This window comes from Oncorhynchus nerka, linkage group LG21, assembly GCF_034236695.1.
Source record: "Oncorhynchus nerka isolate Pitt River linkage group LG21, Oner_Uvic_2.0, whole genome shotgun sequence".
Classification (NCBI taxonomy): domain Eukaryota; kingdom Metazoa; phylum Chordata; class Actinopteri; order Salmoniformes; family Salmonidae; genus Oncorhynchus; species Oncorhynchus nerka.
In genome coordinates this window covers 32963295-32989537 of record NC_088416.1, presented here as the reverse complement: position 1 = coordinate 32989537, position 26243 = coordinate 32963295, and the positions used below count along the sequence as shown (strand labels likewise).

Genomic DNA, 26243 nt, shown 5'->3' with positions numbered 1-26243 from the left:
GACCACTTCTCAGTTCCTATGCTTCCTGGCTGATGTTTTGGTCACTTTTGAATGCTGGCGGTGCTTTCACTCTAGTGGTAGCATGAGACGGAGTCTACAACCCACACAAGTGGCTCAGGTAGTGCAGCTCATCCAGGATGGCACATCAATGTGAGCTGTGGCAAGAAGGTTTGCTGTGTCTGTCAGCGTAGTGTCCAGAGCATGGAGGCGCTACCAGGAGACAGGCTAGTACATCATGAGACGTGGAGGAGGCCATAAGAGGGCAACAACCCAGCAGCAGGACCGCTACCTCCGCCTTTGTGCAAGGAGGAGCAGGAGGAGCACTGCCAGAGCCCTGCAAAATGACCTCCAGCAGGCCACAAATGTGCATGTGTCTGCTCAAACGGTCAGAAACAGACTCCATGAGGGTGGTATGAGGGCCCGACGTCCACAGGTGGGGGTTGTGCTTACAGCCCAACACCGTGCAGGACGTTTGCATTTGCCAGAGAACACCAAGATTGGCAATTCGCCACTGGCGCCCTGTGCTCTTCACAGATGAAAGCAGGTTCACACTGAGCACATGTGACAGACGTGACAGAGTCTGGAGACGCCGTGGAGAACGTTCTGCTGCCTGCAACATCCTCCAGCATGACCGGTTTGGCGGTGGGTCAGTCATGGTGTGGTGTGGCATTTCTTTGGGGGGCCGCACAGCCCTCCATGTGCTCGCCAGAGGTAGCCTGACTGCCATTAGGTACCGAGATGAGATCCTCAGACCCCTTGTGAGACCATATGCTGGTGCGGTTGGCCCTGGGTTCCTCCTAATGCAAGACAATGCTAGACCTCATGTGGCTGGAGTGTGTCAGCAGTTCCTACAAGAGGAATTGATGCTATGGACTGGCCCGCCCGTTCCCCCAGACCTGAATCCAATTGAGCACATCTGGGACATCATGTCTCGCTCCATCCACCAATGCCACGTTGCACCACAGACTGTCCAGGAGTTGGCGGATGCTTTAGTCCAGGTCTGGGAGGACATCCCTCGGGAGACCATCCGCCACCCCATCAGGAGCATGCCCAGGCATTGTAGGGAGGTCATACAGGCACGTGGAGGCCACGCACACTACTGAGCCTCATTTTGACTTGTATTAAGGACATTACATCAAAGTTGGATCAGCCTGTAGTGTGGTTTTCCACTTTAATTTTGAGTGTGACTCCAAATCCAGACCTCCATGGGTTGATACATTTGATTTCAATTGATCATTTTTGTGTGATTTTGTTGTCAGCACATACAACTATGTAAAGAAAAAAGTATTTAATAAGAATATTTCATTCATTCAGATCTAGGATGTGTTATTTTAGTGTTCCTTTATTTTTTTGAGCAGTGTATATTCTGGTAATCCGACCAATGGAACGTATGTGGTGGTACTAATGAATATGATGTCAGTTCGGTTGTCATCTGAGACATTCTCATCAATGATAAGATGACAAACTCTACAGTGGAAAGTCTACACATTCGAGTTATCGGGTTCACATGGAATTGTTGTTCAATTTAAATGTTTGAATATGAAATTATTCGTGATGGGATGAAATGTGATTTTAGCTTCTAAAATGTGAGATTTGGGTTTTCTTAAGATAGGGCTCTGCTCAACCAGTGGCCCGCCCCTGTGTAGAGACATGGGCTATAAAACGTTTCTAACACGCCCTGTTCTCCCTTCCTATATAAGCCCTTGACGACAATATAACCTCCTATTCCGAGGACGTGAGGACGACGGTCCGATGTCAGAATGGTTCAGATAATAACTACAGAACGAAGCCAACATCAGCGTGAGCTTTGGTTGCGAATTGTATGAACTATGAACTCTTATTCCCTACAGAAGTGATACCTCCTAGCCGTTGAGTTAGCAACAGCCACTGCAAATGAGGTTTAGGAAGGAACAGACAGAGTATCCCGTCTACCACACAACGACATTACTACAATATATTCAATTTACCAGCAGATACATTCTTCAAAGGACGAAGGACTCGGTTGAGCAACACGGCCTTCCATCTACCACCAACCTACCGAAGCGCAGATCAGAGTAAATATTCATTGCATTTTCCTTTTCCAAATGGGTGGTAATTTAGAATGCATAAGATACTGTATTTATGATAGCACAGCTTCACCCTTTGTTCCTCAGTCTTCCCGCTCTTTCACTCAAACCCAGCCACTTTTCTTTTGTGTAACAAGCTGTCATATCTGTTCCGCCCGCTAGGAACGTTTTCCTTTATGACGTAATTTGTAATCAAGTTATGATTTAATTATGTGTATGTGTAATTCTGTGTGATTAGTTAGGTATTTAGTAAATAAATAATTAAACCCAATTTTGTATTGCTGATTCAACTTGTTAGCCAGGGCTTGTGCAGATAACCAAGAATTTTACAACTTTCAGATGAGACTGAATTAAGATGACGATTAATTTTGACTGCTATTGATGTAAAATATTACTAGGTCTTTAAGAGTTTATTCCGAAGAGAACAGCTCTATAAATATTATTTTGTGGTGCCCAACTCTCTAGTTAAATACATTTACATGATTAGCTCAATCAGGTAATATTAATTACGGAGAATTAATTTTATAGAATAGCATGTCATATAACTTAATCCGGCATAGCCAAAGACACGACACATGTTTCATGAGCTGGAAAAAGTTAATACACACAAAAACCTATTTTTCTCAAATGTTGTGCACAAATGTGTTTACATCCCTGTCAGTTGCACTTCTCCTTTGCCAAGATAATCCATCCACCTGAACGTTGTGGCATATCAAGAAGCTGATTGTGCTGGGGACAATAAATGGCCACTCTAAAATGTACAGTTTTGTTGCACTGATGAAACTGAGGAGTATTTCTGTATGTAAAAGCCCTTTTTTGGGGAAAAACTCATTCTGATTGGCTGGGCCTGGCTCCCCAGTGGGTGGACCTATGCCCTCCCAGACCCACCCATGGCTGCACCCCTTCCCAGTTATGTAAAATCCATAGATTAGGTTCCTCAGGAATTTATTTCAATTGACTGATTTCCTTATGTGAACTGTAACTCAGTAAAATCATTGAAATTGTTGCGTTTATATTTTTGTTCAGTACACACACACACACACACACACACCTCTAGTACATTGTAAATATGATATTGGAACTGACCCTTTATATAGCTTCTTACTTTCTCATGTTCTTGTTTTTATATCTTGTGTGTTTTTGTTTTACCTTATGTTATTTTTAGTGCTACACTGTTATTGATTACTGCATTGTTGAGTTTGGATCTTGCAAGAAAGGCATTTAATTGCATGAGACATTAAAACTTGAAACTAATGGATAGATAGATTCTCTCTTTAGCCATGTTGTAATGGAACTTGCTTTTGAAGTAACCTGAAATATATCACAGTTAACTACTCAGCTTCTCAAACTCAGATTCTCATGTCAAGTAGTGAACACTGGTTCATACTACAGAGAGAATGCCTTTACAATGTACTGAACAGGGCCCGGATTCCCAAAAGCATCTTAAGGCTAAGTTAATCATTAAAATGGTTAGATGAACTTAACCTGAAGATGCTTTTGGGAAACAGTCAACGCTTTATATATACACACAGTTTTGATGCCACCGTGCCTCCATCTTGGCACTCCCCCAACTGAGTACAAATATATTGGAAGCTATAGAAATGCATTTATTAAAAGTCTACTTTTTTTTTTTTTACCACGTTTATTATATTACAGACACCTTCGTTCTCCTCTACCGATATAAGTAGGACACGGTGACATCCCGCCAACTTTGAGAAAAAACACTTTACATCAGAGTTGTCTCGAGATGGCAATGCATATTCATGAAATTAGGCTAGTAGCATAGTATCTTTTTTATTTTTTTAGTAGCATAGTATCTCTCTCCGTTGAATACACGCGGTTGACGTCAACGAACCTAATCGAATATTCAAAACGGGATTACAATAATGCTATGTATCCACCAATCCAAAGAAAGGATAGGCGGGAGCTAGACAGCCCGCCGTTCCACTTTGTGGACAACTGATGTACCACAACAATCATGGCGGCGCTGTTTGTCTGCCTTCGGATTGAGAAAACGGAGAGAGCCGAACCATCTTCGTTCCTAGGAAAATCGTGTATGTAAACAAGGTCAGTCATACTGCAGCATACAGTCAACTTGTTCTCTAATAGAATTACTCCCGTGTATAGAAGACACCAATCGGCTTACATTACAACATTGTGACAGGTATGTCTAACAAGTTTGTACGACTCAACTGCATGATTGTGTCAAATCTTCTATCAAATATAATTACATTCATTTCGATTGCATGAAAGTCCACAGACGTCACATAACAGCATGGCATTGTTTAGTGTCGCAAAAATAACGTAACTATCATGCATAGTGTAAAATTCGACATGTTGCAATGTCAACCAAGGATATATAGGATCAAGCACTCTGGCAGTGCCGCAAAGTCACACGACCCTACTCATTACTTTGTGCGCAGACTGCGTGTGTCTAGACTGGTCTGTAACTGGGTCACTGTCACTCAAACAAAAGATGTAATACACACAGGCCTACTCTGAATACCTGAACAATGCTCCCTGTTTTTGCTTTCATGATTTAATTTGCCTACTCACATTTTTGTTGCATTGTATTCCATTTCATTCCATTGTATTTATTTGTATTCTATTACTAAAGGTTGACATGAGTTTACCATGAATTTTGTAACAAATGCCATCTGGTTCTGCTCTCCACAATGTGAGCCGATGAATATGCATTTCATTTATCAATATTATTATTTTGCGCCAGTCATTATGCTAAGGGCTTCAGTGGCACACTGACCTAACTCACGTGCCACATTTACCCTGCTGTGTCTGTGTTATGGAAAAACAAAGGCCAAACACATTACTGCTGGCAGATGAGACAGCAGCAAAGAGCATGCAGGGCCAGTCACATTACAGAGGGCCAAGTAACCTCTGCTCTGACTCATCACTGATCCTAACCAAGTTACTGATCAGTTGATGCCCCAGGCTCTAAAAGTGGGTAGGATCCCGTGCTTACCTCACAATGATAATATGACATGAATAACATCCACACAATAACTAGGTCAGAGTATCATTAAAGATACCAAAGGGGAGGTATTCTTCATGTTATGATGACCACAGAGGTGTTGCTGTTTGGATTTGGTCCAGTACGATTAGCCATGTGTTGTCTGTCCCTCCGCACTATGATTAACGATTTAAAGCAATCTTCTTAACAGTGGAGCTGCGTTACTCCTTTGGCCATGATGCCAATGTCTTTTAACTTGACTCGGGACAGAATATAGGGCAGTAGGGTGGAACAGCTGACATATTTCTAATGAAAGTAGGGCAGGGGTAGTTTTAGATTTCAAACCATTTGAGTCCCCTTAGAGAATTTAGGTGGTCCTGCTACCACTGAATCAGATCAGTGGTGTGGTTTTAGTTCAGCAGTAGCACCTGTCAATCTGAAATCCTTACACGGGTAGTGTATATTCTGTCAAGTAGAGGTTCCCTGTCTGTCAAGGTACATTTAAAAATGCTATTTTATCTGTCTTTTTCTTTGTAGAGTCTCAGCACAGTTTCCAAGATGATGCAGTGTTTCCACTTTATAGTCGAGCCGGTCAAGAACATCACAGCCAAGCTTAAGGTACAGTAGGTCAAACTCCTGTCATGCATTACAAATCCTCCAAACAACAAAAACACCATTTACATGTTTTTTTGTTCAAATCTTTTTTGCTACGGTCAAAGATTTTATCGTAAAGGAAAGTGACCTTGAAATGTCTGTGGAGGGGTTGTCATGGTAGCGTCACCAGTCACATGCTTACTCAAGTAGATAGGTTTGAATTGTTTCTGTAGTTTGATTTAATTACCTATTACAAATCAAAGTTGACGTGTGTGTGTGGGTGTGTGTGTGTGTGTGGGTATGTGTGTGTGTGTGTGTGTGGAAAACCCCAGGGAAAACAGATTACTGCTGGCAGATGAGACAGCAGCAGTGAGCATGCAGGGCCAAGTAACCTGCACGGACTGTTGATTTGATTTAGTTTAATAATAGATGCTGTCAGGGGGGTTATGGGAGAGAGGAGATCTCTTTCTTTGCTGCTGAAAGGAGAAGAGCATGGTGTGCATTTTGTTAAGGCCAAGTGGGTCCTTTTCTGGGTTGACCTTATTACTTCCTAATGCACTAGTAAAACACCAATTTCTGTCCTAAATCTGTTTCCTTTCCTCTTTTCCTAATATTTATTTTTTATTGCTACTTTCTATGTGTTCTATGGCTAAGTCTTTACACTCTTTTTTTTGTCTGTCAGGAATCTCGCAAGAGGGCGAAGAATGAGAAGAGAGAGCCACTGGAAGAGAATCAGCTGTTTATAGTGGAGCTGGCTAGAGATCTCAATCGAGTGTGCCAGGTACACTGAAATATATACACACCTTTAGTAACATCCATTATACAAGTATCCATTGTCAGGTCTAGTTTGGAGGATAAACAAGTCTACTAAATCCCCCACTTGTCTATGTCCTCTCTGCAGAGGTCTGAGGTGCTGGAGAACATCTGGAAACTAGAGGACATCTGGCCCACTCCTCTTTGCAGGGCCTTCATCCTGGAGTGGGCGTCTCTGCTGGAGAGCAAGGTATGGAGAGCAGGAGCCAATATACTGCAACAGCTATTAATATATACTGTATAGCTTGCAGGTGACATTCTCCAAACACGTGTTGAATGAGTCTTCACCTGTTGTCAGCAGAAGAGGCCCATGCAGTCGGATGGCTGGCCAGAGGAGAGCGAGTGGAGGAAGCAGGACCTGTTCAGTGAGAATGAAATGGAGAACGCTAAGAGGACCATCATCAACTGGACCAAGGACCTGAGAGCCCAACCTGAGCAAAGTGTGTGGCCTGGGGAGGCTGTGGCTCAAGTTCTGGAGGACCTCCAGGCTGCATGGAGGAGTCGCCACATGCCCAACCTCCTGACAGCCATGGAACTGCTCATGTGGGTCTTACTGACACAGGGCCTGGACAAGGTGGGGGCCTCCTTAAATATCAATTGTCCCCCTTTAAAATAAATGAATGTATATTCATGATAACAGCTCTGATATTTACCAAAGTCGCTTTTCTCTCTCTCCATCTTTGTGCTTGCAGGAAGCCATCCCTCAACAGTGGCTCATATGGAAGCAGAGGACTCAGAAGATAGGTGCTGCCCGCTACATTCCTCACTCAGGTATGTGATGCCTTGGATAGGCATTGACAGAGCCAGATATGATGTTCACAGAACGTATTGTTTATTTGACTAATATTTGTTACTAATCTGTTATGTACAGTGAGGCAAACAAGTATTTAGTCAGCCACCAATTGTGCAAGTTCTCCCACTTAAAAAGATGAGGCCTGTAATTTTCATCATAGGTACACTTCAACTATGACAGACAAAATGAGAAGGAAAAAAATCCAGAAAATCACATTGTAGGATTTTTAATGAATGTATTTGAAAATTATGGTGGAAAATAATTATTTGGTCAATAACAAAAGTTTATTTCAATACTTTAATATACCCTTTGTTGGCAATGACAGAGGTCAAACGTTTTCTGTAAGTCTTCACAAGGTTTTCACACACTGTTGCTGGTATTTTGGCCCATTCCTCCATGCAGATCTCCTCTAGAGCAGTGATGTTTTGGGGTTGTTGCTGGGCAACACGGACTTTCAACTCCCTCCAAAGATTTTCTATGGGGTTGAGATCTGGAGACTGGCTAGGCCACTCCAGGACCTTGAAATGCTTCTTACGAAGCCACTCCTTCGTTGCCCGGGCGGTGTGTTTGGGATCATTGTCATGCTGAAAGACCCAGCCACGTTTCATCTTCAATGCCCTTGCTGATGGAAGGAGGTTTTCACTCAAAATCTCACGATACATGGCCCCATTCATTCTTTCCTTTACACGGATCAGTCGTCCTGGTCCCTTTGCAGAGAAACAGCCCCAAAGCATGATGTTTCCACCCCCATGCTTCACAGTAGGTATGGTGTTCTTTGGATGCAAGTCAGCATTCTTTGTCCTCCAAACACGACGAGTTGAGTTTTTACCAAAAAGTTATATTTTGGTTTCATCTGACCATATGACATTCTCCCAATCTTCTTCTGGATCATCCAAATGCTCTCTAGCAAACTTCAGACGGGCCTGGACATGTACTGGCTTAAGCAGGTGGACACGTCTGGCACTGCAGGATTTGAGTCCCTGGCGGCGTAGTGTGTTACTGATGGTAGGCTTTGTTACTTTGGTCCCAGCTCTCTGCAGGTCATTCACTAGGTCCCCCCGTGTGGTTCTGGGATTTTTGCTCACCGTTCTTGTGATCATTTTGACCCCACGGGGTGAGATCTTGCGTGGAGCCCCAGATCGAGGGAGATTATCAGTGGACTTGTATGTCTTCCATTTCTTAATAATTGCTCCCACAGTTGATTTCTTCAAACCAAGCTGCTTACCTATTGCAGATTCAGTCTTCCCAGCCTGGTGCAGGTCTACAATTTTGTTTCTGGTGTCCTTTGACAGCTCTTTGGTCTTGGCCGTAGTGGAGTTTGGAGTGTGACTGTTTGAGGTTGTGGACAGGAGTCTTTTATACTGATAACAAGTTCAAACAGGTGCCATTAATACAGGTAACGAGTGGAGGACAGAGGAGCCTCTTAAAGAAGAAGTTACAGGTCTGTGAGAGCCAGAAATCTTGCTTGTTTGTAGGTGACCAAATACTTATTGTCCACCATAATTTGCAAATGAATTCATTAAAAATCCTACAATGTGATTTTTTAATGGATTTTTTTCTCATTTTGTCTGTCATAGTTGAAGTGTACCTATGATGAAAATTACAGGCCTTTCATCTTTTTAAGTGGGAGAACTTGCACAATTGGTGGCTGACTAAATACTTTTTTGCCCCACTGTATATTCCAGTATGGGACTGGATCTCTAATGCAGCAGTGGAGATTTCCCTTGACCTGGACACAGCCAACCCTGACCTGCTGATCTCCAATGACGAGAAGAAGATGCGCTGCGGCTTCGAGAGAAAGGATGTGCCAAACTACCACCAGCGCTTCGATGGCTGGTGGTGCGCCACAGGGGTGGAGGGTTTCAACTCTGGCCGCCACTACTGGGAGGTGGAGGTGGGGGAGCGGGACTTTCGGCTGGGTGTGGCCAAGGAGTCAGCCCTGAGGAAGGGCTTCAAGTCCCTGAACACAGACACGGGCTACCTGACCCTGCGCCTGGAGAGGGGCACGGAGCTCAAGGCCCTGACTGTGCCCTTCACTGCCCTGCCGCCTGGTCTTATCCCGCGCAAGGTGGCCGTCTACCTGGACTATGACCAGGGCCAGCTGTCCTTCTACGACGTAGACAGCCGCTCCCACATCTACACCTACAATGAGAACTTCAACGAGAAGCTGTTCCCTCTGTTCGGCACGACAGAAATCATTAAGGACCTGGTGATCAAGTCCCCTGGGAGCAAGGCCTATTGCCTCTGTCCCTCCCTGTGCCTGTGGGGCTGAACTTTCCCTCTTAACACCATCCCTCCACCCTATGGTTACCCTCTCACCACTCCTATAGAGTAATCAGAACCTTCGTTACTGTAAAGAAGTAGACCATCATGATATTGGATAGCTATGTGACCACTGATGCTGCTGCTTCTATGTGATTCTTTCTGCCTCTTCCTTACTCCAGTTATGCTATGCACTCACATGCTCTGTATTTTCATACATTTGAAAGAATACTGTAGTATTATCTTAATCTATTGTGAAATATTAATCCTGCAATAACAATGCACTTTCCGTGATGAATAAATATACGAAACTCAAAGGTTCTACTTTTTGTGCTGTGTTTTATTGAAGTCCTTCAAATGTGATCATGTTATTGAAGACCACTGTGATCTGAAATAAAAACACAATAACTATTTCATACTGAACTGTACAATGTCATAAGGGATCAAAATAGGTAATCATGTTATGAAGTTCTAGATTTGTTTACTTACCAAGTGGGGGTGTTGATTAGAAGCCCTCCTTCTCCTCCTCCTCCTTCTCCTCCTCCTCCTCCTCATAGACCACTATGACAGCACAACAATTCCAGGTATCATTTGAATTGAACTTAAGGCCAAATAAAGAGTCCCAGAATTGACATACAAATAGTTTCTGATTAATATGTATTTTTATGCCATTCTCTAGACAATAACATCATTTTCTCCTATCTCAATTACTTACATGTCAAATGCTGTCCAGAAATGAAGAGGGGGCCCTGCCCAGAGCGAAGGTTGAAGATGACAGGTGGGATGAGCTCAAACCCACTGAAACTGACCATAGGTTGGCACATAGGGTGAAGTGTGGCAATGGGCACTGGCTTGCAGCATTCCCCAACTCTGTCCTGTACCTCCACCACATGCATCTCCTTACTGGCCTCTGCACTCAGACACATCTATACACAAGGGGAGCAGAGATTAGGAGTTGGGCTGTCATTGGACTATGTTAATTGTTGTGTCACTGACTAAGTCAAGTGATCTCTGCTAATGGGGTGTGTGGAGAGGGCTGGAGATGGACTAAAGACTTAGACTGACCGTTCGGATAAAGAACTGATGCTCCATCAAATCCTCCGCTATTTCAAACACTGCCTTTCTCTGGGTGTCATTCAGCTCACAGCCTAGTCAGAGGAGAGAGGAGACCCTGGGTTTACAATACATTGTTGTGCATCTAGGTCACCAATTTCAAGCCATCTCAAAGTGGCATTAACCTCGGTACATACCCCAGAGCACACAGACCGTGTCAGAAACAGAGGGTGAAAGGGAGAGATCCATGGCGATGAAGTGGAGTGGAGTTAACCTCCTTTTAATATTCTGCAATCCTATGCCTATTCTCTCCCTGCTTTATTGATACATAAATCAGGGGTTTCGATTGTGTCAGTGTTTTGGTTTGGGTGTTGATAAAGTGGTCTATGGAGGTCACCAAATTCAACCAGAACTCAAACGGAGACTCACCTCACAGATCGAGACAACAAAAACAATTCTAGCATTAAAATATGTCCTGGTCTGGGTCGTGCTAATCAGGTGCTAATCACCGCGCATTCGACTCTCATTGGCCAGGAAAACAAAGGCGTGTAGCCATGGATGATGAATCTAATCAGTTGTGTGCGTTTAATGTTTTTTTTGCACAAAATATAAACAGATCTATTTCGGTCATTTGACATTACATAAAAATGTATATTTAAAAGAGAACCGTAGATAAAATGTGTTTAAAGAGATTCACTAGTTAAAATATGGCTTCCTTATTATGTGCCGACTGGCATGATGTCATCGATACGCGACGACTAGAGAATGAAGTTTGTTGTCAAGTTGGACGTTTTTCTGGATAAGAGATGACTTCCATTAAAAAGGCGTTAAAAACCCATTTTGGGTTCGATAAGTTCCGATCCCAGAAGCAGGAGGACGTTGTTAAAGCAGTTGTTAAAGGTGAGAACCACAATAGACATGTTGGACTTACAATAATTGACCTAGGAACGGCTCTTCTAGTTTTAGCTAATCTTAGCCAGCCGTGGGCTATCTAACTAGCTAGGTAGCTAATTAGCAAATTCTTCAACCAGTTCATTGACTGTTACCTACTACTAGCTAGCATGATCAGCTATTGTTATTAAACATATCTGAGTAATGCCGTTGCCCAAATCGGACTGTCGATGGAAAATTGTAAATGACTACCCCTGTTGTGTGCAGGTGACCGGGATGTTTTTGTGTGCATGCCCACCGGGGCAGGGAAGTCCCTCTGCTACCAGCTTCCCGCAGTGTTGGCTAAGGGTATTACCTTGGTCATATCCCCTCTTATCGCTCTCATTCAGGTCAGTCTCTCTTCTTTAGCATTTTCTTCTGTTGTGTAATTTGTCCTGATTACATGATTGATTCTGATATAGACTGAGCTATCCTTAACTGCATAGCTAGCTGTAGGTTTCTTCAATGATGATCCCTTTCTCTGTATCCACCATAACAGGACCAAGTGGACCACCTAAGGGACCTGAACATTCCTGCATGCTCCATCAACTCCAAGCTCCCTGCAGGGGAGCGCCGTCTGATCCTGGCCGATCTGGAGAGTGAGAGCCCCAGGTTGAAGCTGCTTTACATCACCCCAGAGATGGTGGCCTCCTCTGCCTTCCAGCCCTGCCTTACAGGCCTACTCTCCCGGAGCCTCCTCTCCTACCTGGCTGTGGACGAGGCTCACTGTGTCTCCCAGTGGGGGCATGACTTCAGACCAGACTACCTCAAACTGGGCAGTCTGCGTGCCCGTCTTCCCGGGATACCCTGCGTGGCGCTGACGGCCACGGCACCCCAGAAGGTGCAGGAAGACATAGCAAAGTCCCTGAGGCTGCGATCACCGCTGTCCTTTGCCACACCTGTGTTTCGCAGTAACCTGCATTATGAGGTGGTGTACAGGGAGCTACTAGAGGACCCCTACAAGCACCTACATGCCTTCATCAGGGAGGCCCTGACCCTGGGGGAAGGCCCCAAAGGACAGGTTGGTGGACTAGATTCCCCTCTGACTCTCTCCTTATATGCAGTATCTCTTCCTACTCTATCTAATGGATGGTGTAATCAGTTAGGGCTGGGCGTTGTGGCCTAAAAATCATAAGTCTATTTTTTTAAATTATGGGCCATTCACAATATATATCTAGATTTAAAGGTCAAATACACCGCATTTCAAACAGTCAGCAATAACCTAATGAATTCAGGGCTTGTGAAATTATACCTAGGGTAAATATAAGCCGTCCACAACCATAAAACCCACTAATAATGTAATTATTTTATCAAAATAGTTTAACCTGCTTTTTTGCAATATTCAGCGATCTGGCTGAAAATGCCCGGTTTGCAACAAACTGAACATAAATTTACCAGAATCTGTGTTAATTGATTCTCTGGTTTTATTAGTGTCTGCTCTGCATGCAATTTGATGAGTTGAAAGGTTAACTTCTCCTCTATTACAGTAAAATAATGGATGGTGTAATCAGAGTAATGTGTTTCGGTGTCCCTATGACCGATTCTGTTGGAACAAACCTTAAATGCAAATAGTGAGTTGAACCACTTATCAGGGAGGAAGTGAGGTGTCATCTTTGTTGTTGTGAGTGGAAGGGGGAGGGGCCTGTGTGTGTGAGAGAGAATGGGAAGGTGCAAAGGAGACAAGACCAAAAAGACATGAGAAAATGCAGACAAACGGTCATAAAATACAAAAAGTGATTGTTGTGATACAGGCATTTGGAATATTGCGCTAAAACATGAATTCAATATGTCATCCAGCCTTATAATCAGTGCATGGTACTTAGCTTGGGATATTTATCTGTATGTCTTTCTTCAGGGTTGTGGAATTGTGTATTGTCGGACCAGAGATGGCTGTGAGACGGTGGCTCACCAACTGACTAAGCTGGGAGTCCTGGCCAAGCCTTACCATGCAGGTGAGACATTCCTCAAGGGCTTACAAACATTGTGGGGTAGGATAGTAAATGGCAATGTTAAATTTTAATAAAGATAAGAATCAAGCAGATTATTTTATTGATGGAGAGACTAGACATAATAAAGTGGGCAGCATGACTCTTGACCTTTAACTCCTGCTTGTGTAGGGTTGAAGGCAGGAGATCGCACAGAGGCTCAGACTGATTGGATGCAGGGTAAGGTGCTTGTCATTGTGGCCACCATCAGCTTTGGCATGGGGGTGGACAAATCTAATGTCAGGTTTGTGGCCCATTGGAACCTTGCCAAGTCACTAGCCAGTTACTACCAGGAATCTGGGCGTGCGGGGCGAGACGGCCTGCCCTCTTCCTGCAGGACGTACTACTCCCCCAAGGACAGGGAGCAGTTGAACTTCCTCATCCGCAAGGAGGTGGCCCGCAAACAGGTTACGTCTAGACTACACTGTCAACCTGCCTCACGGGCTTGTTATTAGTATAGCAATATGATGGTGCTGTAAATGCATGGGGATTGCAATTGGTGTGTAGAGTGTTCAAATCGTTTTATGTTTGTTTATTTAACTTTGAGCGAATGATTGTGTGACTTCTCTGCAGGCAAAGCGTGGCTCCGAGAAAGATCAGGACAAGGCTGCCATCACAGACTTCGAGGCCATGGTGTCATTCTGTGAGCAAGAGGGGTGAGTGTTATATAACACAGGGGTTCCCAAACTTTTACACTCAGGCCTCCTCTTCCAGCATTGGGGAACATCTCGCGCTCCCCCTGTGCTCGCGCGCCAAATCTATTTCTGTGACCACAAGCACTGTTCATGACACACCCTTTTTGTTGGAGGAGAGAAGATTTTGCAGGTTTAAAAGCATACAATATTTCCTGCAAATCTACACATTTTGTCATGGTGTGCGGAGAAACTTTTGCAGTTTTAAAGCAAATTTTCTTGCAATTCTATATGTTTTGTCATGTGATATTTGAGTGACTCAAACATTACAAAAAATCAACAGGCTGGTTGATCTGGACATTTCGGACAAGTTATAAATGGCTCTCTAAGGTCTGCAATGACTGAGAAACTGATGATGTACTACATCATTTTGAAATTGCAACGTGTGTGTGTGTGTGTGTGTGTGTACAGCAGCAGCCAACAGTTTGGGAACCCCTGATATAACTCACTACAATCATCTGCATTTTGTTTTATTTCATGTAAGAGAGATACAAACGCGTAATGCACTATTTTAGGCAGGCTAAGAAAATGCTTTTTCAGAAGGAAGAGATGCCCTTTTTAACCTATGCAACAACTATATGGAAATGACAGCATTACTCTTTTTCTGTTTTTGTGTGTAACTGTGAAGCATATTACAAGGCAGCAGAGGGCAGGCATGGTCCTCTGAATCGCCTGAGGAATGAGATAATGGCTTGTTTTTGCTGAACTAATGCTGTGTTCACGTGCTAGTCGGAACTAGGAAACAGACTTTTTCGACTTGCTAACTGTTGTAGTTATACACGTGCCGCGGTCAACCAGTTAGCAAGTCGGACATTTCTGTGTTTCCTTGTTCCATCTTGCACTTGAACAAGGAAATAAAGCAAAGGAAGTCCTTTAGATAGAAGACATATGGCAACACTCTTACAAGGGGTTTGGCAAGATGCCTCCATTTAAGTGAGTTGTTGATGGAAACTGCAGAGGGCTCTTTCTTAGAGTCTATGAGCCAGTGGCAGAGGTTGAGTTGACACCCATACATCCTAGAACTGACAGACATTCATCTCCCCAAGCAATCTCCTGTGCTTCTATTGGGATCTTTTGTGTGTGTGTGTGTGTGTGTGTGTGTGTGTGTGTGTGTGTGTGTGTGTTTCCATGCTCCTGTGTTCTTTGTGTTGTGTGGATCAGTTGAAGCCGTCCTAGAGGTCTAGTCTTGTCCATCTCTCACGTCAAAGACTGCTTTGTTAGCCAGCAGAGCCCAGGGATGCCCCATGGAATGTTGATACTCCTGAAAGCCGGGCCTGTTTGACTGCTTCTCAGGGAGGCTCTGTGTGTGTTTTGTATGGAGGTGTGTTGTTCAAGGGCCGGGCTCCTTTATAGATGGGCTCCACACCCTCCCCACGGGTCCTCATCATTCCTCCGGGGTTAAGAGGCCCATAGAGTGCCTCTCCAGAATGTCTCTCCAGAATGTCTCTCCTGGTGATACAGTGGCACTCCATAGAGTGCCTGTTTATAATGTCTCTCCTCATTATTGGGGGAAGTGGGGATTGTCTCAGGTTAGCTGACTATGTGGGCCCTTGGTTCTGGTTCTGTGACAGCAGCAGCACGTCAAACAGGTCATCAGCAGCATGAGCAGGAAGACCACTAGGAAAGAACACACGAACACCTTTTATAGTAGCTAGCCTACCTATTTGAATTTTGTTCAGACAAGATGATTGATTTCACACTATCTAAAGTGATATTAAAGATGTTGGAGTTTCATCCTTTGCAAGACATGTTCTGACGTGTTCTGAAGCACATGGTTAGGTGTATGGAGTATATCTCCACTGAGAGGTGTGTGTGTGTTATATCTATGTATATATTATGTATGAGAGGTGTAGATTACCGATAAAGAGGACGAGGACAGCGAAGGCCCCCATCTCCAGAGGGCTGGCGGTGGGGAGACCCTGCAGTTTGGCCCAGAGCTTCTGTAGCAGGGTCAGCATCTCCTCCCTGGCATCCATCATGTCCCTCACACTGGGGGGGGGGGTGCAACTCTGTAGTATCTGGGTGCAGGTTGTGTGATGTGACCACTTTGCTGAAGCCACAAATAAAGGGATAAAACTGGATGAAATATGGATTATTGATTATTAATAATGGATTATTATTACAATATATTGTTAGAATTATTAGAATCTAGGCATTTGTTTCATTCCTTATTCTTCACCCATAATGGACTGTGAGTCTAGAAGTCAGAGATGCTGTATGTTACTGTCTAACTATGTAGATGACCTGACACCAATGGAATGTTGACAAACCATTGTGTTCATCCTTGAATATATAGGCGAGCTGCTAGTGCATGTGTTTCTGATGAGTAGGTAGGACAGAGCGAAATCAACGGATTCCAGCTCCTCCTATAAGAAAGAGGAGGATCTAGAAAGTGTGTTATAATCTGGTAATATGTTGGTGTGTGAAGGATTGAGTTTTTCTGGGCCAGTGGGATTGTGTCTGTTCCAGGCTTACTAGAGTAATTCTAGGGCTCTCCCAGCAGCATAGCTGTGGACTGACACACCACAGTTATCACAACTGTCATGATACCGAGAGAAGGGTCCCACTGGCTGCCTGTACAAAGGGAGGACTTTTATCTATGTTATTTCAAGGGCAGACACTGATATTTGCCTTGTTGTGTGTTAGAATATATTTTAAGTTTCTGTCTATTCATTATGCACATATGAGTAGGACATATGTTGCTGTTGCTATGGGAAAGTATGTTCCCTATAAACTGAATAGCAGTTGGGTAATTGGACAATTGATGCCAAGACAGGATCCTGCTCATGAATTATCTCATGATCATTCCTTCACAGTTCTCCTCCTCATCACACTCTCTTTATCTTCTTCTCTCTAGTTATGCAGCTACACCACAGTGTCACTTCTCCTCTCCCAACCCTGATCACACTGTAGGCTACTTGATTACATTACATGTCCGTTCTCTTCATCACAACACTAGATTGACTTGGATTAGGATAGAATTGAATGTATTGATTCTATTAAAGGGGAAGTCTTTAGACAAATAGAATAGTGCTTCAATTCATTTGATAGTAAAATACTTTATTGACTATAGGTGTGGCATGTAAAACAGATACCAGACTGTTGGCTCAGTCTCTTTGTCCTGTTGTCTGTGTCCCTTTTAAAGAGCTTCTGTTCCTGTTGTGTTGCTGGACCAGACCGAGTCCATTGTGGTGGAATGTGTTCTGGCCAATGTATTTTGTATGAATTCCGCTGACAATAGTTTTTACTTTAGTGCTGTTTCCCACAGCTGCTCTGTCTCTCTCTCCCAGGTAGACTCCCACCAGCTGGTGTAGTGATAGATCCCAGTCAGACTGGGCTTTCACCAGTCTCCGGTTTCACGGCTAGGCCGGGGGGTATAGGAGCAAGTCTTCCCACAGTAGTAAAGTGTAGCTAAATATTTAGCTGTTAGAAATGTCATTATGATAATGACATACAGGAAGAGTGCTCTCCTTCTAGAGCTGTTCCAACTCTGGTCCACACTGTGTTCACATGTAAATGGCCTCCCCATTAATACACTAAATACAGAATACACTACCCATACAGCTAAATTACACTCTTCACATTCTTTTGGTTAGGCTATAAAGTATGTTAAGACTGTTATTCTGGCCTGTATTTGCATGTATATAGGCTACATGTACACACTCACAACCAGCATACACTCACCTGAACTGTATGGGTAGTTTGCAGATATGCAACAGAGTAAATAAAGGTGCTAAACTGTGCTCGTCTAACGAAGCGAATCAGTTAGTGATGTAACACAAGCACCAACACCTACCTGAGTGAGTGTGGAGAGCGAGTTCCCTGTGAGTTGGAGCCAGCAGTGACACAGAGGTGATGACTTCGCCTCCTCGACCCAGCGGTCTTTTCAGGATTAGGGTTAGTAGAGATAAGTCCTCAAGTAGCGATTAGCATCGAAGCCAAGAGATGACCAAAACCCCACCCGCTGCACTGCTGTCCTCTGTACAGTCTGTTCTGGGTCGGGCTCCATTTGAGCTTTTTCTCCAGCTGTCATTGGTTTGCTTTCCACCGTCTCTCGCTCCACTCTTACTCTCTCCTTTTATTCTTGCTTCTCTCCCAGTTAGTAGTAGCTGTTGTCATCTCTTGGTGCCAGTGGAAAAGGCAGCGGTTGTGCAATAGCAACGCTGTTTATCTCCACTTACACAGGACTCCTGCTGTGTTTTTGTGCTCTCTGCCTGTTGTATTAATATAGGCTAGTTCATCATCTCCTCCTTCTGCTGTGGGTCATTTTCTTCTTCCTTCACTCCTCCTCTGGAAAGACTCTGTTGCTTCATGAGCTCTTTCTCGCTCTCTTTCTCTCTCGCTCTCTCTGTCTCTCTCACTGTCTGTCTCTTACTCTCCCCTCCCTTGGTGAGACTGCCTCTTTCCCCCCTCTTTGAAAGCTGTGGAGACTGGGTTTCCATCCGAGGTAGTCTTGCTTTGTGTGTTATGGAGGTGTCTTGACTAGTATTCCTCCAAGAGACACTAGCCTGTATGAATGTGTGTACGACTGAATGGATCTCTGTGTGTGTGTATACATTACATAATATTGTGTATTGCGTGAAAGAGCCAGCTGTTATACAAAGAAGCGGAACAGCCATACTGTAAAGAGTGAATAGACATTCAGATGTTAATCTATTTAAAAGTCATTTAGAACAGTAACATCCTCACCAACCACCACCCATATGACCAATCTCACTCACCCACAAGTCTCCTAAAAGTAGATGATTTTGGTTTGCTATTCAGACGAGACTCTAGGGAAGCAGTTATTTTATAGAACCTCGTCTCTGTTTCACATTATTCACTCAGGAGTCTTTCCACACCCACAACCCCTTTTTCTCCTCATCAATCGAGTTTGTCAGAATAGAAGGGAGTGGTGTGTCTACGAGTGAGCAGAAAACGCATCCAGTTCACAGACGTATCGATAAACGGGTGTTCTTTTACTGGAGAATACACTTCACACTCTTGCAGAGTCACTGCATTTGATTTCCATAACTGTTTGACCGCACCCATTTTGATTTGAATGAAACTTTCCATACATATTTGCCCATGGTAGAAGTGGTCAGAAAGTGTATTTTTTGGGGGACCTGAATGCCAAAACATTCTGGCTCAAAGTGGACCCGTTTTGCATACCCCACAATGTCTTCATCACTGGAAAAGATAAACAGTTAGATTTGAAATCATTTAAAAGCTTTCAAAAAGGGTTGTCAAAATATTTGATACCTTCTTTCAGTTGAGACACAACATGCTCTTGAGTACAGGGTGGGTGTCATTTCAATCATAGAAATATAATTCATAGAATGGACCTATCCCTTCAGACCCCTGCAATTAAGCCGATACACCATTGACATTTTAAATGTAATTAAAATGTTTACTTCTAATTACTACCATAAAGATGGCTGCTGGTCCACCCACAATTGAATGTCAACTTAAATGGGAATGTCTATTCTATGATCTATATTTCTTTGATTTCAATAGGTTTCCTATGGAAGGTTGACAATGTTATTTAAACAAACTGATATTCCCATTCAAGTCAACATTCTCTGATGTGTGGACCTCCAACCATCTCTGTGGTACCATTTTTAAAAGTAGACATTTTTATTTTAGTCACATTTTAGTAAATGTATCAGCTAAAACTTGACAACCACCCTGTATTCAAGAGTATGCTGTGTCTCAACCGATGGCAGGCACAATTCAAAAACCTCAGATGATAGTTTGACAACCCTTTTTGTACGTTTTAAAATTATATCAAACTCAACTGTTTATCTTTTCCAGTGATTTTAAGACATTGATGTCTCATGTTATGGTGGGGTATGCAAAATAAGTCTACTTGAGCACCTATATCGCCTAAATGTTTTGTCATTCAGGTTTCAAAAAGCAGTGGTGTAAAGTACTTAAGTAAAAATACTTTAAAGTACTACTTAAGTAGTTGTTTTTTTCGGTATCTTTACTATTTTACATTTTCGACAACTTTTACTTCACTACATTCCTAAAGAAAATGATGTACTTTTTAATATTTACATTTTCTCTGACACCCGAAAGTACTCCTTACATTTTGAATGCTTAGCAGGACAGGAAAATTGTCCAATTCACGCATTAATCAAGAGAACATCCCTGGTCATCCCTACTGCCTCTTATCTGGTGGACTCCCGAAACACAAATGCTTAGTTTGTAAATTATGTCTGAGTGTTGGAGCATGTCCCTGGCTACCCGTAAATGTAAAAAACAATGATAATTGTGCTGTCTGGTTTGCTTAATCTAAGGAATTTAAAATTATTTAAAGTTTGATACTTAAGTATATTTTAGCAATTGCATTTACTTTTGATACTTAAGTATATTTAAAACCAACTACTTTTACTCAAGTAGTATTTTACTGGGTGCCTTTTTTTTGGAGTCATTTTCTATTAAGGTATCTTTACTTTTACTCAAGTATGACAATTGGGTACTTTTTCCACCACTGCCAAAAAGTCACTTCCTGACCACTTCTATCATGGGCAAATATGTATGGTACGTTTTGTTCAAATCAAAAGGGGTGTGGTCAAACAGGCATTCAAATCAAACGGAACGACCCCTCTCTGCTCAAGTAACATCTAGTGACTCGGGTCGGGTCACAGCCTTATTTGGCCACATGATATCTTGGCTCTGAGCATTTAGAGACACTGGGGTCCACTGAGCTACTCTGTGAATGCAAGGCCTCCTAGGGTTTTGACCTCTAGCATGTCTGCAATATGTTTGTCTCTCTCACACCCGTATTTCTGGGCTCTCTCTCAGCTGCCGCCATGCCACCATCTCCAAGTTCTTTGGGGACCAGAAGCCAGACTGTGCGGGGGCCTGTGACTACTGTCGTGACCCCAAGGCTGTGCGGGCCCAGCTGGAGAAGGGGGCCACTTTGTGCACCAAGACTGGAGCAGCTTGGAGCACACAGCCCAGGGGCCCGTTTGGGTTTGACCGTGACCTCTACGCCGGGGGAGGAAGGGCTACGGCTTTGAGAGGTCAGAAATGCAATGGTCTAGTAGCCTGGAGGCCGGTCTAAAGCAGAAATAGACTGGCATCCAGGCTAAAATTTGTTGTAGTTTTTAGTTGCTAACAGGGAAAGATGGGGGGGGGTTCCTTCTGACTCGCTAGTCATGTTTTTAATGCAGTATTTGGTTGGATTAGGATTATTTTCAAATGTATTGTTGATTTTAAAATGTGTTTTCTAGCTGTCACTCATAGACAGTACAGTAGGAATGCTGAGGTCTGTGGTGATGTCATCTCCTCAGGCATGATGAGGAGGGCTGGGAGAGTGGTGGTGATGATGATGGCTCCGAGCATCGGAGGAAGGAGTTTGGAGATCTCTTCAAGAAACAAATGAACCTGCGCAAGGTGAAACCTCGCATTCATGTACTGTGTACATGGACAGCCCTGCTGTCATACTGTTATACACAACATCTGACTCATAAGCGTTCCATTGCTTCAGTAAACAAACCTTCATACACTGTAGCAGCTTCCTCTCTCTCCACATCTGTGTTCCAGCTGTGGCCAGCCAGTCAGCCAGGCAAGGAGGCTATGGGGCTAGGGGCCCCTGTAAGGCACCATGTGGTAAATCTCTCCCATATGTGGAGTCAAATCAGCACAACAGGGCTATTCAAATCAATACTATTAATCCTGACAAACAAAAGACGTGTTGAGTTGAGCCATTATTTTGAGACTGTTGGTTTGAGATGCTGCCAGCAACAGCATGGGGCTTGGAACACTGAAAATATTAGAAACTAGGTGAGAGAGGCAGCGGTCTAGTGCTGGAGTGAGGAATTTGAGGGGCCCTCTGTAGGTTCTCTGCTCTAACTGACAATAGAAGTGTGAGGGGGGTGTCTTATTTCCCTTTGTTTACTTCTCTCTCTCTTTCCTCTGTAGGTGTCTGAGGGACACAAAGATTCATTTATCCCCCCAGGTGGGTTCTCTACTGTTGTAATATCAGTGTAGGCAAGCAAAGTGACTGGCTAATAATACTGTTATGTGACTGAATGGGTTTGGATATTGTGTTCAACTGTGTCTGCAGATGATAACTGCCCACTCAGGGAGGCCAGCAGCCAGAAAATCCCCAGGCTCACTGTCAAGGTACAGCTCTAGTATGGAAACGTCTCACACACGCGCATGCTCACATGCATGCTCACGTACTTGCAAAGCAATATGCACACTCCCATGTTTTTGATGTTTAATGCACATGTCCTTGTGTATTCAGCGTCTCCACCATCACGAGCTCGTTAGAAACTATTTATTAATCCATAATTAAATTCTGCTTTAAATCGTTCACCCAACAAGATGCTGGCTTATCCCGGGTCCCAAACTCAATTTGTGATCTAATGCACAGAGCACTGAACATCTATGTTTGCAGATCGAGGGAACAGAAAGGGGATTGTACTACCACTGTGGTTCATACATGTATTACAAGAATAGCCATTTTCAAGGAAAAACTTAGCCCCATTTGTATTTTTTTAGCGGTGTCTGACTGATTGTATGTCATGATTTAAAAAAAGTTTCAATAAATATATGTATAGTGTTGATTTTATTCTGGAGCTGCTACTGACCAGTTCTCCCTTGTAAAGACATGCTTTAAATCTCAATGACACTTTCCCTTTGAATAGAGGGGGGAAATAAAATGAATACATCTTCACTTACCTTTAAAAACAATAGTTTTGACGAGAGTGTGTGCCAAATGTGTGCATCAATTCTAGGCCCGGGAGCACTGTGTGGCCCTGTTACAGGAGGCTCTGAACAACCACCAGGTGGCAGCAGCAGACACACACAGGTACCAGTACTAACCACATGCACCTAAAATACCAAGTCATTGATGCCACTGGGACAACTGAACTGACACTTGGATTTCTTTCTTTGCCTTTTTCCCCCGCCCCTCACCCAGATCTGAAACACTCTCCTTGGCAGTGGATATTGAACATGAGGTCTTCAAGATCACCAAGTCTTCCAACCTGTACAAAGCAGCTGTCCTGAAGAGAGTAAGTAGCTCCTGACTACTGTCTGGTTTATTGTACAACTGTAAAGTCACTTTATGTATCGAGTCCTATGGAAGCTATTTTTTTAAAGTTATTCTTTCACTCATCTAACTTATCTCTTGTTCCTAAAGGTATCAGAGATGAAGAAGGGAGGGGCTGCCTCTGCAGGAGGAGGAGGAAGAGAAGGGACCAGCGGCTCTGGGGAATCCACAGAGATAAAGACTGAATCCAAAGACGAAGCAGCCTCCTCCTCTTCCTCCTTGACTGAGGAGCAGCAGGGCTTCACGCCTGCCTCACAGATCTACTCAGTAAGGCCCAACACCACAGCACACAGAGGACTCTGCTTTTACTTCGCCTTAGAAAATACTGTAGTGCTCCTTTATAAGCAGCAGTAATGACTAAATATGTATCTACTGGCTAATGCATTGAGACTGTCTCAGCCCATTTAGTAACAGGATGCAGTCAGTGTTATTGTGAGTCAGCCTCATACTGGGTTCTATTAGTAACTAAGCATCCTTCCTTCTGTGTCTCCTTCTCTCCACCAGCTAAAGCGGAAGAGAATAGGAGCAGGTCTGAGGGGCTCCTCCAACCCCTTCCAGACTGCCAGTGAGCTGCTGAGGGCCTCTAACTGCGAGGGCTCCACTACAGGTCCAGGGGCCAACAGTGGGACAGGGAGCGGGGGCCCTGACTGCCTGGCTGGGTCTGGAGAGTCAGCCGGTGAGGAGGAGAGGGGGAAGAGGAAGGAGACAAATACTGGAGATACAGCACCAACCATCAGCTCCTCCATCAGAGCTAAAGCCAATGCAGTCTCTGCCTTCCTGAACAGTCCCACCAAGACAGGAGGCAAGGCCCTGAGCAAGAAGCAGATGCTAGCAGAGGCTGCTAAGAACTCCCGCAACATTACCCAGTACTTTGGGAAGAAACCGATTGAAAAGAGTCAAGAGGTGGAGATAAGAACCAATGATGTGTCATCTCAGGCCTTTTCAATACCACCCCAGTCACTCCCCACTCAGGAAATCACACCTGGTACTGTCTCCATGGATACCATCCCTATGGACACTAGTCCCATGGAAATCTTCCCCATGGAAACCATCCCCATTGAAACTATCCCTATGGACACCATCCCCACAGAAATCAACAACTTGGATAATAATGATGATGAGGAGGTTAAAGAGGAAGCTAAACTGGACTTGGACTCTATCACAGTGTAAGATGTCCCTCGGAAGTTGTAGATAAAGTCTTTGACTGGTTTATTCCGTTTTGCGCCTCTCTCTCTAAACTCCTTTGTCTTCTTCACAGGCAAAATGCACATGAAAGCAAGGCTAAATCGTTGCTAAAACTAAGGGTATGGAGATCAATATTATATTGCCACAACAGTCTTATTGTGTCGTCCATGGTTTTTTAACAGTAATGTAATGATGACATCATTGTTAACATCTACTACCACATTTTCTCTGTGTGTGTGTGTCAGCTATGTGTGGACAGTGAAGAGAGTGAGGCCCTCCCCTCAGCCAAGCGCAGCTGCCCCCTACAGGACAGCAGGAAGAAGGTGACTTTTAACCCCAAAGTCCAGGAGACTGTACTGGAGCCAGGGAGCCCAAGCAACGCCCCCAAGCCTGTGTCTCTGAAGGAGGTGGCTGACATCGTGGTGCGCTGTCTAGACCCTTTCTATACGCAGGGCAAGTTTGCCACCAAGGTGAGGGAGAGAGGGAAGGGGCATAAGCTGTGATGAAGATATTTGGTTCTTCATTTGTCACTTTTTCAAATCGTAGTATTCCAAATCTTCCTTGTTGTAGGAGCTGTTCAAGTCATTTGCCCGCTACTTGTCTCATCTACTAGCAGAGGGGAGGAGTAGGGGAAGAGGTCAAGGTGAGGAAGATAAACATTGTGTGTGCGCACTAGCGCAAGCTGCCTTTTCTAATAATGAACTATATTTGTGTCCACAGTGAAAATGCAGGCCAGGAATCTGATAAAGAAGTTATTCAGCAGTGTGAAGCGCTGTGAGAGTGAAGCAGACTGGAAGCACCTGAAGGGACCACACAGCACTGAGACCTCTGAACACAGAGGGATGGGAGGAGGCGGGACTATGAACAGAAAGGTGGAGGAGGATAACAACCTGGGGGTCTGATCCCTTCATCCACTCTCTCTCTCCAACTGATTCCCTCCCTCACATCTCTCCCAGGCCAAGATACTGAGCCGTTACAGAGATGATATGCTGCTATGCTGTGTCAACTCCAGGCTCATGCTGTCGTGGTGTGGAGAGCCGCTGTAATGGCGGCTATTAAACATGTACTGTATACAGCACGTCTGCTGCTGCTGCTATGGAACAAGTAGTCATCCCTGCTCAACGCCGGACAGAGGTGGCTCTTTGTTTGATGTTAGCACCATGTGACTAGGACATGGATGCTATGGCTATACCAGGCCAAACCCTGCTGCTACCTGGTCGGTCATTCTGCCTGACTAAAGAGGACAGCCAGCTGGATGTGTAACAACCACACTCTATCCTTGATTGATTTTAGAGATGTAATTTAATGTCTTTTTTGTTGTTAGTTTGTTAGTTATTAGTTTTCATGAGATTCTAAATGAGAACTTTTGTTTATGCTGAGGAATCCCCAAAAAGATTAGTTTTTTCTCTTGTCCTTATGGTTATCTGGTACAAAGTTCTTAAAAGATCAGAGCTGGCCACGCCTGCCTGTGCTGGTTGGTGACCGGGTGGGTGACTTTTCAAACAGTCAGTCATTTCAAACATGATGGAATCCAAAGAGCACTTGATGCACCAATGGGGAAAAACACCCAGCCATCACAGAAATGTATCTAAACAAAACCCATCCTTCACAGAAATGTATCTAAACAAAACCCAGCCTTCACACACTATTGCTCCATGTGAGACTTGTAAAATAAAATATCTTAACACTGAATGTCTAGTGGTTGTGACTAATTGGCTCGTAGGCAATAAGACTGTTTTATGGAGCAGAATCTTCCCCTGTATAGGGAAGGGGTTGGGGATCGTTGCAGAATGGATCTGGGGAGATATCGGTGCAAAGCACGAATGAGTGGGGACTTGTAACAACAGCTGGAG

General features: G+C 44.0%; 3 protein-coding genes and 1 long non-coding RNA gene across 5 annotated transcripts; 2 read left to right on the top strand and 2 right to left on the bottom strand.

Moving 5' to 3' along the window:
• The first annotated feature begins 4094 nt into the window (after positions 1 to 4094).
• Positions 4095 to 9817, top strand: LOC115110665 (butyrophilin subfamily 1 member A1-like). 2 transcript variants are annotated; one of them, XM_029636494.2, is made up of 7 exons: positions 4095 to 4230; positions 5572 to 5652; positions 6311 to 6409; positions 6530 to 6631; positions 6743 to 7015; positions 7134 to 7212; positions 8920 to 9817. In XM_029636494.2, the coding sequence occupies exons 2-7, from the start codon at positions 5593 to 5595 to the stop codon at positions 9504 to 9506; spliced, it is 1200 nt and encodes a 399-aa protein (XP_029492354.2). In that variant the 5' UTR covers positions 4095 to 4230; positions 5572 to 5592; the 3' UTR covers positions 9507 to 9817. The 2 variants fall into 2 exon arrangements, with proteins under 2 accessions (XP_029492354.2, XP_029492353.2); XM_029636493.2 differs by having other exon boundaries at positions 6740 to 7015.
• LOC115110666 (nucleoplasmin-like) lies at positions 9816 to 11210 on the bottom strand. Its single transcript, XM_029636495.2, has 5 exons — positions 10747 to 11210; positions 10562 to 10644; positions 10212 to 10422; positions 9986 to 10057; positions 9816 to 9884 (listed from the first exon to the last, which is right to left on the bottom strand). Exons 1-4 carry the CDS (start codon positions 10796 to 10798, stop codon positions 10002 to 10004), a joined length of 402 nt encoding a protein of 133 aa, XP_029492355.1. The 5' UTR covers positions 10799 to 11210; the 3' UTR covers positions 9816 to 9884; positions 9986 to 10001.
• Positions 11211 to 11289: 79 nt separating this feature from the next.
• LOC115110664 (RecQ helicase-like 5) lies at positions 11290 to 26082 on the top strand. Its single transcript, XM_029636492.2, is given in 19 exon segments — positions 11290 to 11449; positions 11708 to 11829; positions 11979 to 12500; positions 13335 to 13431; positions 13597 to 13871; positions 14038 to 14120; positions 20946 to 21142; positions 21145 to 21166; positions 21437 to 21539; positions 22068 to 22104; positions 22213 to 22271; positions 22889 to 22962; positions 23074 to 23167; positions 23296 to 23472; positions 23710 to 24371; positions 24464 to 24509; positions 24636 to 24860; positions 24961 to 25033; positions 25111 to 26082. Coding segments are annotated over 19 exon segments (3144 nt in total). The 5' UTR covers positions 11290 to 11355; the 3' UTR covers positions 25293 to 26082.
• On the bottom strand, positions 14611 to 18980 carry LOC115110667 (uncharacterized). The gene is made up of 3 exons (XR_003860659.2): positions 17953 to 18980; positions 16015 to 16206; positions 14611 to 15773 (listed from the first exon to the last, which is right to left on the bottom strand). It is a non-coding gene; the product is annotated as an uncharacterized LOC115110667 (long non-coding RNA).
• Positions 26083 to 26243: the final 161 nt, after the last annotated feature.